Here is an 18,261-nt window from a genome sequence, read left to right as displayed (position 1 = left end):
CGGGGCACCTGGGTGGCTCAGCTGGTTGAACATCAGACTCTTGATTTTTGGCTCAGGTCACAATCCCAGGGTCTTGGGATAAAGCCCCGAATTGGCCTCCGTGCTGTGTGGAGCCTGCTTACGACTCTCTCTCCCTCTGCCCCTCCCCCATCCTGTTCTCTTAAAAAATATAAACAAACAGGAAGTAATCAAGAAGTCCAAGGTTTAACCAAATTAGCATTTTAGAAAACATAAAATATGGTGGAGGAAATCAAAGATACCTGCCTTCAGATTGAAGGCATTTCCCCTTAGTTTTTTTTTTAAAGATTTTATTTTTTTAAACTAATCTCTACACCCACTGTAGGGCTCAAAGATCAAGAGCCACATGCTCCACTGACTGAGCCAGCCGGGCTCCCTTAGTTTCTATTTTTTTTTTATTATTTTTTTTCAATATATGAAATTTATTGTCAAATTGGTTTCCATACAACACCCAGTGCTCATCCCAAAAGGTGCCCTCCTCAATACCCATCACCCACCCTCCCCTCCCTCCCACCCCCCATCAACCCTCAGTTTGTTCTCAGTTTTTAAGAGTCGCTTATGCTTTGGCTCTCTCCCACTCTAACCTCTTTTTTTTTTTTCTTCCCCTCCCCCATGGGTTTCTGTTAAGTTCCCTTAGTTTTTAAATGAAAAGTGGAATTAAAGCCCAAGAGCCTAACTCATTGGAGCAAACGAACCCCTGCCCCTGCGGTGCGGCTCGGCAGTCCCCTAGGGAAGGACGACACCCAGAGTCTGGAGGGCAGAAGGGTTAAAACCGTCACCACGGATTAACAGCGGGCCAATGACACAAGGAGTCTTGGTGGAAGTTAAAGTATTTATTGATGTGTTTAAACTGTACATTCTCCACAGATCAGATTAAGGAGTTTGTGGGTGAACTTTTATCTGTGCATAGTGGGAAGACACATGGATAAGGTGAAGGGGAGGAAGAAGAAAGACAAAAAAAAAAAAAAAAACAAAAAAACAGTCACAGGAAAATAGAAAAAATACACCACGGGTTACCAGAACCTTCAGAATTAAAAAAAAAAAAAAAAAAAGAGGGGGAGAGGGGAGGAGAAAAAAAAGGAAAGAAACAACAACAGAAGAAAAAGAAAAAGCTGTGAGCATCATCCACTATACAAGCATCACAAAGACTCAGGTGAAGGAAACAATCTCCAAAATTTTCCACGGTGTCTACAGAGCGTTTCGCATAAAACATGGAACATCCTCCTTGCACGTCAAAGCAAGCCCCCCACCTTCCCTCCCAGGCGGGTCTTTGAACAGCAGAGAGGCTGGTGCCGGGAGAGGGTGGGCAGAGAAGTCAAGGTACAGTGGGGAGGGTTGAGGGCCAGTGCCTTCCGGGGGAAAATGTCCAAAGAGGAAAAGACAGCACGTATGGACGTTACTTGGAAGGGAAGTGAGCAGTAAAAAGCTACGGTCAGTAACGGCAGACAGTGGAAGAACGTCATATACAAACTACAGGCTAATTTCTGTGGAAGAACTGGATTCAGAAGGAAAGCAGTAGTGGATGCCCTAACCTGTATACGTGAGGCTCTCACTAAAAGATGCCGGGGCTCAAATGCTTTTAACCTCCTTGTGACACCAAGGTACCCAGCACTGGGAACACCTGACTTCCAAAGAACTGGTCCTTTAAAATAATTTTGCAAGAGTATCATGATGTGTTTGAATGGTCAATCACGGTTCCCTTTAACATTTAGTTTCTGGGCAACTTTCTGAAAGCTAGCTCATTTAACAAGGGAATACTGCCTTAGGTTTTTTTGTTTTTTTCCTAATAAAAACCAGGACAGTGAATGAGCCTAAAGGAGTGACGCATACAATACAGCTGGAACGGCCTGCATATACAGTCTATCACCAAAAACCAACATTTCCCATTTACAGAGCGCGTATGTGAGACAATACAATGGAAGTGGGATTTCTGATTAATTTAAAAAAGGAAAACTACATCAGTCAAATATCTGCAATAGATCATTTTTTCATTTAAGGTTTATATATCATATATTGTTATATTAACATTTTTCACCCATTTAAAAGAATGGAGATTGTGATTCTACAGTAGTACTTTAGAGTCCTAACAATCCAGAAGGTCTGCACATCAGATGAATCCTCTGGAAGCACTGCTGGTCCAGTAGTTGATCCAAAATGCTGGACCCCTTCTAGCCCACCTGCAGCACCCTCCCCCAGCAGGCGCTGCCACTTGCTTTCTCCCACTTAAATCTGCATCTGCTCCAGGTATTTGTAGGTCGGGTTTTCATAACCATGGTTCTGCATCTTGTTCAGGTGACGCTCTTCTGGGGTGAGCATTGGGTCAACCTGGAGGAAGAGAGACGGAATATCACTGCACTGTACCACAAGAGAATTTCACAGGACGTCAGAAGACCTAAGGTGCTTGCTGTGCACTCCCCTGGCAAGTGAGGTCAACCGGGTGTCCCATTTCCACTGGGGACACCACACAAGAGCTGGTGGGGAGGACACAGGAGGAGGAGAAAGAAAAGAAGAGGGTCAGAGAGGCTTCTGAAAGCGCAAGTCCTGAAAGCTTGGTCCGAGTTAGAGAACAGAGTGAATTGAATTTCCTAGCACCACGGTGACGACCACGTCTCGGTACTGCTACTTACTGTTCAGGACAGCACAGGGGAGCGTTCCCTAGAAAATAAGGACTGGGACCCCAAGATCCCTGGGGTCTTTTCCAGCTCTGAAATTCCATAATGAAGCTGGTGTCCAGCAGGAGGTGGACATATATCTGAACCAATTTTCCAGGGTGTATCATATTCCTTTTTTTTTTTTTAATTTTTTTTAATGTTTATTTATTTTTGAGAGAGAGGGAGAGAGAGAGTGAGCAGGGGAGGGGCAGAGAGAGAGGGAGACACAGAATCCGAAACAGGCTCCAGGCTCTGAGCTGTCAGCACAGAGCCTGACGCGGGGCTCGAACTCACAAACTGCGTGGTCATGACCTGAGCCGAAGTTGGACACTCAGCCGCCTGAGCCACCCAGGCGCCCCGTATCATATTCTTTACTGTATTTGTTTTCTGGAACCAAGACACCCCGGCCATTCCCATCCCCCACCACAAAATGAGTGGTAAGCAGTTCTAATTATGAACCAACAGAAGACGGAACAGAAAACAGCCTGCTCTGGCTCTAAATTTCCTGTTGCTTTTCTCCCCCGTTAAAAAAAATATTACTTCAATTTCATATTTTTAAGATTCATGATTGCCAGGGTTGCCTGATTGGTCGTATACCTGGTTTGCTCCTTAAAAAAACAAGTCAATAACAAGAACAAAAATAAAAAAGAGTATCAACAGTCCTCATTCTCAAATATCTAACATACCTGAAAGAAGAAAACACTCAGGAAGTTTTCACCCTCTGCAGCATAAAATGCTCGTATGGTTTCCTCACATTCACCGTCGGAGCTGGCAACAGCCCTTTGTGATAGGACCAACATAATTCGGTTGGGACTGACTTCCAAAACATGATCTAATAATCCAGTGAGTAATTTAATTGAAGTGCAGCACCCAAGAAGTTAAGAGGTCTGAATTCCATAAGCCTCTCTGACTGCACAGAGCAAACCATCACCACCTCAAGGCCAAGTCACAAGAGAGCCCCTGCTACTCACCTCCACAATCCCATGGCTGATGGTGCCATACTGTCTCTTCCTCAGCATCACCAGGCTGATGACTATGACCGTGGCGATGGCCACTGCAATGACCAACAGCCCGATGAGGGCGCTGCTGCTCAGACTGAAGTCCTCCCGCAGTGGCCCCACGGATTCCTACGATAACAAAGTAGATGTGCGACAAGGTCTCAGCGACTCTTCACACAGTGTGAAAGATGGCGAGCAGGAGACCAGCAGCTCAAGGAGGGCCAGGCCCCTGTAGAGTCATGACTCCGACACTGAGGGAACTCTGAGATGCTGCTTTCCAAGGGACCATCCTTATGAGGAGAACTCCCACTTTTTCCAATCTCCATTGAGATCCTAATTTTAGCTTTCTTACCCAAAAGTATGGAAATTGGGGATGGGGGTCTTTGAGAGTTTGAGATACCGAGCGTCTTCTCCGTTTTCCATTTGAAATGAGAAGACAAGAGAGAAGCAGCCGAGACCCATGGGAAACCTGGCATTTAGGTTCCGGAGCTGAACACATACGTACCGGCTCTGTCTCCAGGCCGCCAACCCTCTCAGCATTGAAAATCATTTCCTTAACATCCAGGGTCTCGTCGATGACCTGAAATGGTACGAAAATGTCAGCAACTGGGTGGAAGGGGACATTAAGCATAAATGGAGCTTCTTTTCTACTCCACATATTATTTGGTGGAGGGAGGTGGATACTGAGGACACCCACTAACCAAGCAGTTCTGTCACGTTCTTCTAAATCCACTCACCAACCCCCTAAAGAAGCAAGTGTGGACACAAGTTACTGTATTGCAGCTAGTTCCCTAAGTGCTTCCACTTGCCTTTTCCTTTAGGTAACCATTATGGAGTGACATTACAGGATAAATTACCAACAATTCACGTTTAAATATCAAACTCAGGGGGCACCTGGGTGGCTCATTCAGTTAGGCGGCTGACTTTGGCTCAGGTCATGATCTCGCGATTTGTGGGATCAAGCCTCCTGTCGGGCTCTCTGCTGACAGCTCAGAGCCTGGAGCCTGCTTCAGGTTCTCTGTCTCCCTCCCTCTCTACCCCTCCCATGCCCACAATCTATCTCTCTCTCAAAAATAAACAAACATTAAAAACAATTAAAAATAAATATTGGGGCGCCTGGGTGTCTCAGTCAGATAAGTGTCCGATTTTGATTCAGGTCATGATCTCACAGTTCGTGAGTTCGAGCCCCGCGTCGCGCTCTGTGCTGACAGCTCAGAGGCTACAGCCTGCTTCAGTTTCTGTGTCTTCCTCTCTCTGCCCCTCCCTGCTCATGTGCGTGCTTGTGCTCTCTCTCTCAAAATTAAAAAAACAAAACGAAACAAAAAAAACCTCAGTTGACAATCCAGAAATATCAGTGATAGAAAATGATAGAATAATAACTAATAGTGTGCATAAACCAAAGGCAATATAAGAACCAAACCCGACTCTATTCCATTTACAAGTTATTAAATCTCTATACTCACTTGAAAATGGCCTCTCATATTTTATTCATATCTTTAGTTGCAAATATATTTCCCCCACTGTATCGCAAGAGGAGAGCTACGGCTGAAAAGTAATTCTTTATTCCTTCTCATAGCCAGATGCTAAAGAATACAGCAGATTTGTGGGACCAGTTGGAGCCCACCCATCTTCTACCATATGGAAAGTGAACACAGGGAGGTTCATTTGAAAAGCCTCTAAAACAATGCCACTCATTCTAATTAGTCTCAAAATTAAAACAGGGCAGGGCGGAGGGGAGAAATGGCTCACCATATTTTCGTCCACTTTATTCTTACTGTTAATCACTTTCTCCTCAGCACCGATCAGTCCTCCTTCCTGCTCTCCCACTCCAGATCCTGTGTGGAGAGAGATCACAGCTGAGCGTTTCCCAGGATGGGCTGATCTCATGCCAACCTCACAGAAGCAGGGGCCCTCACTGATCACCTCCCCCGCTGCGACATGATAGGCTACTTTGTTCCCATTTTTGAGGATGCACTGTGCTCTATAAGGATGAATGGTACAGGCATTTTCAGAGGACCGATGAGTTTAATGGAGGAGAGAGTGCTTACTTAATATCCAACCTGGAAAAACGGAATGACAGCCTTCAGAAGAGAAGGTTTATTGTAAGATAAACAGAAGTGGAGTTCAGAGGCATTCTAGCACAGAAAAACATGTAATACCCGTATGTGATATTACTGAGTGCCTATAAGCCCACAACCTGCTCCTTCAACACTCTGTGCTCGCTCCCTTTGGATGGAAGAACCATCACACCAGCAATGAATGTGCACATTTGTCTCAAGCATCTTATTTTATCCCACAGGCAATTCTTTCTGCCTGAAATACCCTCCCTGACCTCCAACCCTTCCTAGTTGTCCTTCAAGCTGCAGCTCCTCTTGGGAGACATTCCCAGCTTACAGCACTCGAAATCACTGTTTATCCTCATTTTCTTCTGTGTCTCCCTCTAGCCTGCAACCCTCTGAGGGCCTGGATCACAGATGTCACATTTTCAGTGGTCATTCAAGAATGAGCAGGAAGGAAGCATTTCACAGACAGGGAGAATTCAAACACAAGGGTGGAAGGTTCCTTTCTGTAAAGGGAGCAAGACTAGCCACACTCCTCTTGTCAAGGTCAGACATCGCCAGAGCCGACATCACTTGTGTGTGGCACTCCAAATGACAGCATCCAAAGATGTGGTTCGACTGAACCCAGCACGAACCCAGGCAGAGGAAAAGTGAGGAGCGATCCTCCTTATTTTAGCTTCAGAAAGCATGTGATTTCTACCTACTCTATGAGTTTTTCATTAATAAGATACACAGTTCAATATAAATGTCCACAATTTGAACCTCTTATAAACAGATCAACTGGATGGCACACTCCTCATTCTAAGGTGATCACCTGCATGTGAGTAGGACTCAAACATGAGTAAATGCCAAGCACTGCTGTCCCCGGGCTTGCCAGAGCCAATGACACTAGGCCCGGCCACAGCAAGGCCTTCTGGCTCACAACCAGGCTCGTTGTTGACACGGAACCACCAGTAACAGCTGCTGCAGGTGTGGAATGTGCGGGCTAGCTAATGCGTTCAACCATCAGAAGGCAGCCCAAAATAACACTGTTTTTTCCTAAAGTTTTCACCTTAAAGAGCAATTTCCCAACTTGATTCTAGGGTAAGTTAAATCAGGCCTGGCTTTTATAGTCTCAAAATGCCACTGAAACAGCAATAGTGCACTTCGACTGAGCAAGAAGAATCTAGAAAGGTGCTGTCTCAGCAAGGTTGTGGATGAACAAGCCTAGTAAATTCTAACCCTTCCATCACTTTCTCTCTCCTCCTCCAGATTTTAAAGGTCAGAGGGCAGAATCCTACATGAGAAATAACACGGCACTGAACCAACTAATTTAAAGTCCTATGACCAGTCTAGACTGTTCCGATATTCCTTTGGTCGTGAAACTCATGTGTTCTCTTAAACACTGACCCAAACCACCTTGCTTTTATAAAAGGCATAATCAAGTGATGTTAAGAAAACAAAAGTTAATGTTTAAATTATTCCAACTAACAACAACTGAAGTATGTGGGTGAAAGCCAGGTAAGCTTCCAGGAAATTCATCTTTATCTGTAAATACCTAGGATGCATGGTTCAGAGTCACCTCCAAGAAGAGGCATATCCAGGTAAAATAAAACCAAGCATTTAACACAGAAGTGATCTTTACAAGATTGAAATTGCACTCTTCTGAGAAAAAGCCGTGGCACAAACCACAACATCAAATTCTCAGAGAACACCGTGTGGTGCATCCACAGCTGGTCAAAGTCAGCAGGCTCATAAAACACACACTGAGAACATGAAGCATATGCACTTATTCACAATGACCCTGGGACTGTGGACCACCCAACAGGCTGGGGAAATGCAGCGGCCTTTTATGTGACAGAAACTGCATAGGCTCTGAAGACAAAGCAACTGGGTTTGAGTTTGGATTCCTCCATTTCTTACAGTCAGGACTCTGAGCGAATCATGTAGTCTGAGGCTTCTCCAACTGCCTAATCTGTCAGAGAGAGCTAAAGCCCCGGCCAGTAGGTGTGCTCAGTGCATGAAGTGAGGCCACGTACGCGAGGCACTCGGCGTGGTGCTTACACAGTCCCAGCCTGTTCTGAAGCTTGGACACTCACTACCACAGAGCCAGAGGTCCACTTGTCACAACCCATTCCATCCATCAGCTTCTAAGTGTTTGAGTAATGCTAAAGTCAAGACGAAGACTAGTAGCGACAGACAGGTGGGCACAGACACAGGGCTGGGTACAGCTGAAAGGAAAGGGCAAGATGTAGTGGAGCAGTGGGGGGGATGGGCAGGGGGAAGAGGTAAAAGGAACCAACTTCCACCTGCCCCTAAATTAAGCATATTTTCAAATATACTAGCAATTCCACCCAACCTGTTTAAGTTGAATATACATTTAAAAATCTATCCAGATGAGGGGCGCCTGGGTGGTTCAGTCAGTTAAGTGTCTGACTCATGGTTTCAGCTGTCAAGATCTCTTGGTTTGTGAGATGGGCGCAAAGCCTGCTTCATTCAGATTCTCGCTCTCTGCCCCTCCCCCACTCACGCTCTCTTGCTCTCTCAAAATAAATGAACTTAAAGAAAAAAAAAAAATCTACCCAGAAGAAACGTCTCATAAAAATATCTGTTTTGATTACTCTGTATTCTCTGGATATCCAGAAGGAAAGTTTAAGATGGGCACCTTGTAACCAGTACCACTGACACCAGATTCTAAGTGCTGGACCCAAGGCCACTCTGGCTCCCCTCACAGCCACATCTGGAGAAATGAGGTGGAAAAATCTCAGGTGATGGTATGAAACAGAAAATGAGCCTCCCGACACATGGGGGAAGTGCAAAGGAATGGAGGTCTTAAAGGGAACATCTTTGACAGACCAACCTTTTTTCATTGGATGGTACAACTCCGGCTGAGTGTCTAGCAGAAAGGAAAACAATAAAAAAAAAAAAAAAATAGCACAAAAAAGGAGATTAAGAAAGAAAATGGCTTCTTTCAAAATTGCTATCTTAGAATTTCTCTATAACGTAAATAAAAAGTATTCTTCCTTAAAAACACACCTGACACATCCCATAAACAAACCAGCAGTTAAGAGCTACAACATATGACTGGAAGGTAGGAGAGAAAGAAGTAGGTCTGTCTTGGGGGGAAATTTGGGGAGATTCCCAAATTATTTAGCTTAGCCCACAAAGTTATTTTTCTTAGAAAATAACAAAAATACAGTCAGTATCGATTGTGGTTTTCTAACAAGGAGACAAGGTCCTAGTTCAGATCTGTCCGAGATGCCCTCACCCCCAAATGGAATACGTAAGCACGTCCACCCTACAAGCCCATGCAGGTATGGGATTTGTAAGTGCAGGTTTTAGGAACAAAGTGGGATCTCTTTACTTCTCTGGCTCCTTTCTCACATTCCATTTTACTATCGCAGGGTCAACCGTACGAGTTGGTACCTTTGGGGTAACTTGTTCAGAAGGCATTCTGTTTAAGTCTGAAGGCTGAGTTGGATGTACCCCATCCTCCCCATTCAGTATCTTCTTCAGGCCTCTGTCCCAGCACTGCTACATCTGGTCTGAGGTAGGCGACAGTACCCAGGACTGCAGGACCACATCAGCTTGGGTTCAAATCCTTACTCTCCACCCACAGGCTACGTGAGCCTGGACAGACACTTAACCTCTTTAAATCTTGGAATCCCCAAATGAGGACACTCACAGTACCTACCTAAGAGGGCTATTTTGAGGATTAAATGAGAGCATCCGTGCACAGCACTTAGCTAAAGCTGGCATATGATAAGGGCTCTATAGCTGTGGCCACTATTTTTATCACCACCACCATCAGCAGCAATAGCAGCAGACAAATAAATAGAAACTGATTCCACAGCCTGGTCTCAGGGCACCGAGCTGAGCAGCTTGTTTATTTCTGGTGCAGACCCACAGCTTTTAAAGATCCTTTTAAACATCAAGACCCAGCAAAGGAATAGAAGAAAGCGTGCCAGACAGAGTCAGAGGGACATGGCTTCTTATCACCCCCAACACCAGAGGTATCACCTTGAAAAGTCACCTCTGTCGTCTCTCCACTGCCTGCTTCCCAGCTTGTTATGAAAAGCTAATGACCTAATATAACGTGAAAGTGCTCTTTAAGAAGCAGAGTGACTTCCACATGCAAGGTGTCATACACTCTGAAGGCAGCTAACAGGACCAGAAAAAAAAAGAGGATTTCAGCAAACCATCTCTCTAAAGTGGGAGAAATGTTACTAACCTCATGGTGATACTGAAGCCAAGGATTTGAAGGCACCCAGCATGGTGCCTGCACACAGTAGGTGCTCAATGAATCTAGTCTCCATTTCCCTGCCCAACTGTCACCAGGAAAATAGCCCCCTAACACAACCCAGGTTCAAAATTCTACCTTCAACTTTCCAACCGCAGGCCCATCCCCGCCCCCAGCGCCGCTGAGAAGCTGCGCTGTCAATCATACACACCTTCGTTCTCAGGTAAGGACGGGAAGGGATGGAAGGGGTGGAATGGTGGGATCTCATCACTCTCCTCGGAGCTCACCCGGACGTCCACGGGGGTTTCTGAGATAGAGGCCGTGAACTGGTCCATGTCTGCACGCTGTTCTTGAAGCAGCTCATCTGACAAAGAGAGGCATGGCAGGGAACTGGCATTCAGAGGGACCACCAGTGTGAACAAGGCTAACTCATGGCATTACAGAACTTGGGATCTACTGAGGGGAGCATCTCGCCAGCTCGGAGTGGACAACTCCCTCCTGCCTGCACCCCCGATCCTGTAGCACCGCGGAACCCCAGTGCCCCAGAACTCCTCTTCTTTACCAACTCACTCTGGTTCAGTGGTTTCATCCAATGGCACAGTTTTAAATGCCATCCATAGGCCACGATCTGAAAATCTGTACCTCATATTTACTGCCCGACCTCCAGCTCACTGAACAGCCTCCTTTACACCCCCACTTAATGTCCAACTTCTATTTTATCATGTATAAAGAGAACGCTTTTCCTCAGTCAAGTGCGGCATCACCATCCACTCAGCTGCTGACAATGGAAGGCTGGGCATTACCCTCGATGTCTTCCTGTCCCTCACCTCCAGCATTCAACCCAGCAGCACACTGTTCACCCTTTGTCTGCAACGTGCCCGAAAGCCCCCACATCTGTTTATTTCCTCCATTACCATCTTAGTGCCCACGATCAGCATTTGTCACCTGGATTTTTACAATTGCTTCCTGGCAGGTTTCTAATTTTAATAGCACATAGCAGCCAAGTAATTTTGTCTTTAGTTCATGTTCTTTTTTAAAGCATAATTCAGATCTGGTCACTCCCTAGTTTAAAGCTCTCTAACAGCTTTCCATTTATCCTAGAATAAAACCCAGACTCCTTGATTTTGCTAAAATCTCTGAACAAATTGGTCTCTGCCAACTTCTTTGGCCCCATTTCTCCCTCACTATGTTCTAGTCACACTGATCTACCCAAATGTGTCCACACTTGACTTAAACTTCAGGCCTCTGCAGTAGTCATTTCCTCTGCTAACAGTGTTTTTCCCCTTGTGGTCTTTGCGTGGATGGCTCCTTCTTGTCATGCGGGTCCCAGGTGACTGCACCCAAGACAAACCCCTTGACCACCCAGCCACTCTCCACCATTCCACCCTATTTGATGCCCCCACATGGCACTCCTTTTCTTGTTTTCCTGTCTGTCTCATACTATAACATGACCTCCAGGATATACGGTCTACACCATTTTCCCTCTGTGACACACAGTAGACACAATAAATATTTGCCAAACAAACAAACAAACAAACAAAAAAAAAAAAGAAGACCAGAAGAGAGAGAGGAAATGAGAATGTGTGTAAAATAGGTGCCTTGAAATGCATCAGCAATTAAGGGGGAAAGGGCAACAGGAAACTCCCCGGTCCCTTGCAATTTCACACCCTCAATTTTTCTTCCGGTAACAGAGTAAAGGTTAAGAAACTCAAGGCTCTGTGGCTCACTGCCAGTACATCTGTCCCCAGGTTACTCCTTGACCTTGCTTGCCACGTAAGCCCCAGTGAATTCCAGACCTAAACCCTGGAGTGCTAATGCCTAGCTTCCTGGCCCTTGTACCGCTGCCACCCTTGAGTCTTGGCCAAAGTCCCTCACAGACCTCAGTACAAACGCAGCACCCACCGATTTCCTCTTGGATTTCTTGGGCTACATAAGGTACTTTGTAGAGCAGTGAGAGGCTTTGGTTCCTTCTTTCTTCAATCACATGGAGATGTGTCATCACCTGGAAGTATAGTATGGTGGAGAGACCTCGTTACCAACAGAGCCAGGCCAGGACAAAGCTTGCAGACAGGACACATGCACACACTTCCGCAAAGATCAGCGGAAAAAGTATATTCTCTGCAGAGTCCAGCAAAGCAGCCAGGCAGAGGAAATCCATTAATCCCCATCCTTATTTACTGACCATTGAAGTCTAACAGTCCCCCCTTATCTGTGGGTGGTACATTCCAAGACCTCCAATGGACGCCTGAAACTGCAGACCGTGCTGAGCCCCCTGTATACTGGGGTTTTTTTCCCTGTATGACAAAGCTCGACTTATAAATTAGGCATAGGTAAGAGATTAACCATCACATAATAAAGTGGAACAATTATAATAAAGGTTATTTAATGGGGTCTCTGTTTCTCAAAATACCTTCTTATACTGTATTCACCCTTCTTCTTGTGATAATGTGAGATGATAAAATGCCCACGTGAAGCAAGATGAGTGACGTAACACTGTGACATAAAGGTAGGCTACTACTGACCTCCTGATGATACATCAGGAGGATCATTCACTTCCGGGCCACGGCGGACCGCAGAGAGCAAAGCCTCCGATCATGGGGGACTGCTGTATAGGAGTATGTGCAGACTGTGTGTAATACCCCCTTGGCAATCTGAGAATTTATCCAGAGAGTGTTCTGAGTTAAAAACAAAATTTGAAACCTTTCACTAGGCAGTTATTCATTTGATTTTTACATGAGGCACTTACTAACTGTAGTAATTGAGCTTAAAAGAAACCTAATTTTTTATTTTTTTAACGTTTATTCATTTTAGGGGTGCCTGGGTGGCTCAGCCGGTTGAGTGTCTGACTTCAGCTCAGGTCATGATCTCGCGGCTCGTGAGTTCAAGCCCCGCATCAGGCTGTGCTGACGGCTCAGAGCCTGGAGCCTGCTTCGGATTCTGTGTCCCTCTGTCTCTCTTTAAAATGAATAAACGTTAAAATTTCTTTATAAAAAAAATTTTTTTTAATATTTATTTATTATTGAGAGACAGATGCTCAACCGACTGAGCCACCCAGGTGCCCCAAAAGAACCTAATTTGTACAATGCGAGATACTCGGTAAGGTTTTGCTGAGTGAAAGAGGGAAAGAGTCCATTTTTACCACCAGTCAGATTAGACGGGGTAAAAAAAGGAATGAAATCACTGGCTAAAAGCAGACTGGCACAGAGAGGGGGCCATTCACGGATTTTGCTTAGTGAAGTAATTGCTTGAAATGATTATCATGGTGAATAACAGAACTAGTTCATTCATATTTAACTAGATTAGTTATTCCTTCAAAACTTTACATTGAGGTATAAATAAACCTGACTTTAAGGAGTGATAAAGACTTATCTACCATCCCTGTTCCACGGTTCACTACCTTTTCTGAATGCAACAATTCCAGATTGTTCATACTTTTTAAAAAGGAAAAAAAAGCCATCAAAACTGGTCATATACTTGTGAAGGTTTTGGGGTGGAAATGAAAGCTGATGTGGGCTAACGTCCACCCCAAGGCCACAGTGAGGCATGTCAGGACGGGTATGCCTGTCTGGTTACACTGGCACTTACCATGCTCGTCCTAAAGAGGGTGCTCTAAGCCAATGGATTAATTATGTGGGCTTGAAGCCATGTAACATGGCCAAACGAAAAAAAAAATTAAATGGAAAGATGCTTTTATTGTAGATTGATGTCTCTCTGACCTTTAAAAGCAGGGATGAAAGTAATTTAATTTTGTATTTGCCATTCTTTCAATCAAGTAAATTGACGGGAAAGCACCAGAGTAATAAGTGCCTGAGAGAAAAAATGCAAATGGAAACTGAAAATGCACCACCCACAGTCTTGGCGTGTGTGGACATTGTCATATTTCAGATGAATTAAGGAGCCATTTGACTGAGGACGGTTCCTATGCCCACAGGAGAACAAGAACCACAGGGGGGCAGGGTACTGGACATCAGTGTCCTCACGGTGAGCTGTTGAGCTCACATAAGGGGTAAGAACACCACCACACTCACATCCCAGACCAAATGCGCACATTACAATAGGCTGAACATATTCAGCACTTCCCAGAGTGTAGATAACACAACAGGGAACATGCAGAAGTTCATGTAACTCAGCAGCCAAGCTTCACTGGAACTAAGGGCTTAGAGCACAGAGCGAATATCACACAGGACAGCTGGGGTTTCCCCCCGAGGTCTGCAAGGGAGAGAGTTCTACTTCCTGGGCCATCTGGTGTGGCACTATGATCTTGCTGGCACACAACTCATTCCCTAGTTGTTAATTTAATACACTGATCAAGGTCTCTCCTTTCCTTCTAGTCTCACTATATAAAAATGGCTGTTTTTCTGTAAAATACTACGTGATAGTCTAGTTTTTCCACTAAACTTTCAGAAACTCTTTAAGGAGAAAGGACTTAATAGAACAAAGTATGGAAAAGAGATCTTAGAAAGTGTATTTTTGCAAAAACCACCTCTTGTAATCTAATAATGTCTTCGGAAACCATTTATCACTTTCCAAGCACAGCTATCAGTGTTGCCCAACCAACCGTCGAAGCGGCTTCTCCCCGCTAGAGACACTCTCCTGCGGCAATTTCAACTGTGTCTAGTGTACCTGGGATTTCATCTGGGCTGCCTTCTCTGGGTCAACAGCCAACACATGCTGGTAGTGACGGATGGTATGCAGACGGTCTTTGTTCTCAGCACGGACGTAACGCCGCAAGGCCTGGAGGACGCGATGAGGCTGCAAGAGAGAACAGCAGTTTGAATATCCAGGCACTACAGAACTGAAAACAGGCAGGAAAGGCTTAAAAAACTCACCTAAGAATGTAAAAGCCAGCCGGGCACCAAGAAGGAAAGCTGTGCTTTTTAAAACTTTTAAGCTTCTCAAGTAAGAAGAAACTACCTTTCTACACAATGTACCAAAAACTAAGTTCCAAAGTTATGTTGGCTCCTTAAGGAACAGTATTTTCCAGAATCTCTAGCCCTCTCAATCTGTCCTCTTTCCTAAGCTCAGTGTCCGACACCTTAAATTGCAAGGTAGGCAGTCCCTGTGTCACCCAGAAAAGACTCTGCTTGCTCACCTAAGAAGGATACCAATACCATTCTTTCCAGTATTTCCGTCCCCCAAAAGCAAGGTAGGTTAGAGCGAAGGGATAAAGAAGCACGAGACCACCAGCACCAGGGGCTTTGATAGAAGTCCCTTTACCCTTTTCTTCATAATCTTATTACAACAGCGTGTTCAAAAGGCAAGTTTTTATTCTTTGAAAGTAAAGCTACTATAAGGGGCGCCTGGGTGGTTCAGTCGGTTAAGCGTCCGACTTTGGCTCAGGTCATGATCTTGTGGTTTGGGTTTGAGCCCCACATCGGGCTCTGTGCTGACAGCTCAGAGCCCGGAGCCTGCTTCAGACTCTGTGTCTCCCTCTCTCTCTGCCCGTCCCCCACTCACAATCTGTCTTTCTCTCTCTCTCTCTCTCTCAAAAATAAACATTAAAAAAGCTACTATAAAAATTCAATAATTAACTACCAACCCATATCCTCAGATTATGCTTTTCCAGGGTAAGACACTTCCGTATCACTGGTGGCACATGCAAGCATAAAGTGTAATGCTAAGGTGACGTAAGAACATACTAGAAGATGACACCTTTTTTCCCCTCTTCTCTCCTTACCTGTCTTCCGTTGCCAGAACTCGTCATAAAAATGTAATATTTTTGCTGACCCATGTCAGGTCATCATACATGTTCTACACATACGCTGCTTTAGAGGAGGTGACCTCGAGAATACCGTTCTCTGGGCTCTGCACACCACTCACCCGTGGTGGGTCGGACTGCAAGGCAGCCAGGTAATTCTCCAGAGCCATGCGGCGGCGGTCATTCAGCATAGCTTCCACCCGAGCCAGGTGGGTTTCCACCAGCTGCTGCTTCTCGCTGGCTGCTTCCTTCTCTAGGGCTTTAACCATAGCTTGGAAGTGCTAAACCAAGAAGGCAGGAACAACGTGAAATTCATGGTACCTGGAGGAAGTCTAAGCAAACAGCAATACCCCAGGACTATGCCTCCTCGCCTAGAGCCTGTGTAAGCCAGTAACAGGTCCAGAAGAGTTAAGCAAGGGTAAGACAGACGTAAATATACTCTGATTGTTGTCAGGAAAATTACTTCCTAATCTAATGAGAGCATGTTAAATCTGAGGGGCAGTGGACTTCTTAGCACTTTTGCTCCTGAAATCACTAGTGTGGCAAGCCCCTATGCAGGGTTTCTCAACGTGCCCTGTGCAAGAAGGAATGCTGCCCTTTCCACATTGTGGCAAAGGCACCCCAGATCCGAATCCTGAGACACAGACCAACAGGAACTATATTTTGAAATATATCCCAGTAATGCGGTAGGTTATGCTGAGTCATTCACACTGATGTCCTGAAGGGCAAGTTGTCTGTGGAAAACCTGGCCAGGCTGAAAGGTAAAGTTTAAGGCTGTGGAACTAAATTTTAAATTTCCCTGCACAGGATGCATTGGCTGCATAGAAATTAACTCTTAGATTTTCTAGATGATTGCTAAGAAAGAAAAGGTGTTCCAACAGAGTGTTAACCTCCTGAGAAGATTTCAGTTCATCATAAACACAAACTGATTTAAATGCAATCAGCTTTATGAAACCCAAACCAGTCTTATAAATTGCAATCCCTGTTCCTAGCAACACACTGTTCTATTGGGGGGGGTGGGTGCTGCTGCTGATTCTAATGTTACATTCTTGCAAAGCCCGAGATGAACTGGCATCACTGTTTTATTGTCTGACTTTGACTTTTCAAGAAGTCTGTAAATAAATAAATAAATAAATAAATAAATAAATAAATAAATAAATAAAATTCAATGCTGCTGAAAAACAAGTCACAGCCTAAGAATGAAGATGAATTGAGGATTTTTGCCAGGAGAGCAGAATTAACAAACACAGCCAGCTGCAGTTTGCTTCCTGGCATGAATTAGGTACACTGGTTGGTCTGCTTTCCTTCTACCATTGGTGATCAATTCTAAAGAAAGCTAGTTGGGGGGGGGGGGGGAAGGCAGTTAAAACTTCCTGTAAGATAAGCTCTCAACTAAGCGAAAGGTGTCAAACGGTAATTTCCTGGGAATGTGGCTCTGACTGGACTTCAGAGGTTATGTCCCTGGAAAACACATCTTACCTGAATGAGAGTCTGCCTCTCTGCTTTCGGGAGGTTCTTGGCCTGAAGCTCAGCCTCTTCCCATTCTTTCTTTACCTAGAAAAAGGTCAAAGCCAGTATCACCAGAGAGTCATCTCTAAAACAATCCCCCCATTTTCTAACAATACCGCCAGGCCCTGAAATCTAATGTAGGAAACTGTGCAAAAGGAAATCGCCTCATGTGACCCCTCACAAGCTCATGGCAGTTTTAGCTCCTTCACAGAATTACTGTCTCAGAAGGTCCTGCACTCCAACCATCAGCAAACAGAGCCTCAATTCCATGACCTCCCCATTCTATAACCCCGGGCAAGTTATTTAAAAGTCTCTGTGCCTTGGGGCGCCTGGGTGGCTCAGTCAGCTGGGCTTGCGACTTTGGCCCAGGTCATGATCTTGCTGGCCCCAAGTTCTAGCCCCACATCAGGCTCTGTGCTGCCAGCTCACAGCCTGGACCCTGTTTCAGATTCTGTGTCTCCCTTTCTCTCTCTGCTCCTCTCACACTCTGTCTCTCTCTCTCTCAAAAAATAAACGTTAAAAAGATTTTTTTTAAAAAGTCTCTGTGCCTTAGTCTCCTCACACACATAAAAAAGGGGGTGGGGGGGCGCATTTAAATACCTACTTCTCAGAACTGTTTGGATAAAATAGAGTCAATAAACATTTCCAAAAGTACAAGCCTGGCACATGGTAATGTATGAGATTTTAGGTGGTGTTCAGACCTAAGAAATTCTTTTCAATTTTCTTTCAGTCTTTCTCAGTAACTAGGAGAAAGCTGCACTGTGGTGCTCATGTTGCTCTAACACTTGTAACTTTTTTAAGAAAGCATCCCGAGGGGTGCCTGGCTGGCTCAGTCAGTGGAGCGTGTGACTCTTGATCTCGAGGTTGTAAATTCAAGCCCCACACCGGGTGTAGAGGTTACTTAAAAATAAAATCTTAAAAAAAAAAGAAAGAAAAAAGAAAGCATCTCGAGACTCAGAGCCTTCAGCAGACAACAGTATCTAAGCTAGAATATACTAATACAGGTTTGCTTTCATCTAATATATTTTTACATTTACCTAGTTCTAAATGGCAAATGATACTAGCTTTCTGTTCACAACAATGATATAAATTTTCCCTCCATAGAAGA

General features: G+C 44.8%; 1 protein-coding gene across 4 annotated transcripts in view; it reads right to left on the bottom strand.

Annotated features, from left to right (window-relative positions):
* Positions 1–836: 836 nt before the first annotated feature.
* APLP2 (amyloid beta precursor like protein 2) overlaps positions 837–18,261 on the bottom strand; it is an 87,538-nt gene continuing 70,113 nt past the window's right edge. For 2 of the 4 annotated variants that reach the window (XM_040483542.1, XM_040483544.1), the window contains 10 exons: positions 17,124–17,198; positions 15,767–15,925; positions 14,570–14,698; positions 11,849–11,948; positions 10,158–10,310; positions 8,567–8,602; positions 5,417–5,502; positions 4,173–4,247; positions 3,641–3,796; positions 837–2,343 (listed from right to left, as the gene is read on the bottom strand). In XM_040483542.1, coding sequence (XP_040339476.1) covers positions 2,242–2,343; positions 3,641–3,796; positions 4,173–4,247; positions 5,417–5,502; positions 8,567–8,602; positions 10,158–10,310; positions 11,849–11,948; positions 14,570–14,698; positions 15,767–15,925; positions 17,124–17,198 — 1,071 coding nt within the window. In that variant the 3' untranslated portion in view covers positions 837–2,241. The remainder of the gene's footprint in view (positions 2,344–3,640; positions 3,797–4,172; positions 4,248–5,416; positions 5,503–8,566; positions 8,603–10,157; positions 10,311–11,848; positions 11,949–14,569; positions 14,699–15,766; positions 15,926–17,123; positions 17,199–18,261) is intronic. The other 2 variants (XM_040483543.1, XM_040483545.1) reach the window with 1 other exon arrangement.

Source organism: Herpailurus yagouaroundi, unplaced genomic scaffold, assembly GCF_014898765.1.
Source record: "Herpailurus yagouaroundi ecotype Mexico unplaced genomic scaffold, PumYag 161, whole genome shotgun sequence".
Lineage (NCBI taxonomy): Eukaryota > Metazoa > Chordata > Mammalia > Carnivora > Felidae > Herpailurus > Herpailurus yagouaroundi.
The sequence above is the reverse complement of the archived record's forward strand: the minus strand, read 5'-3'. Positions and strand labels throughout refer to the sequence as shown.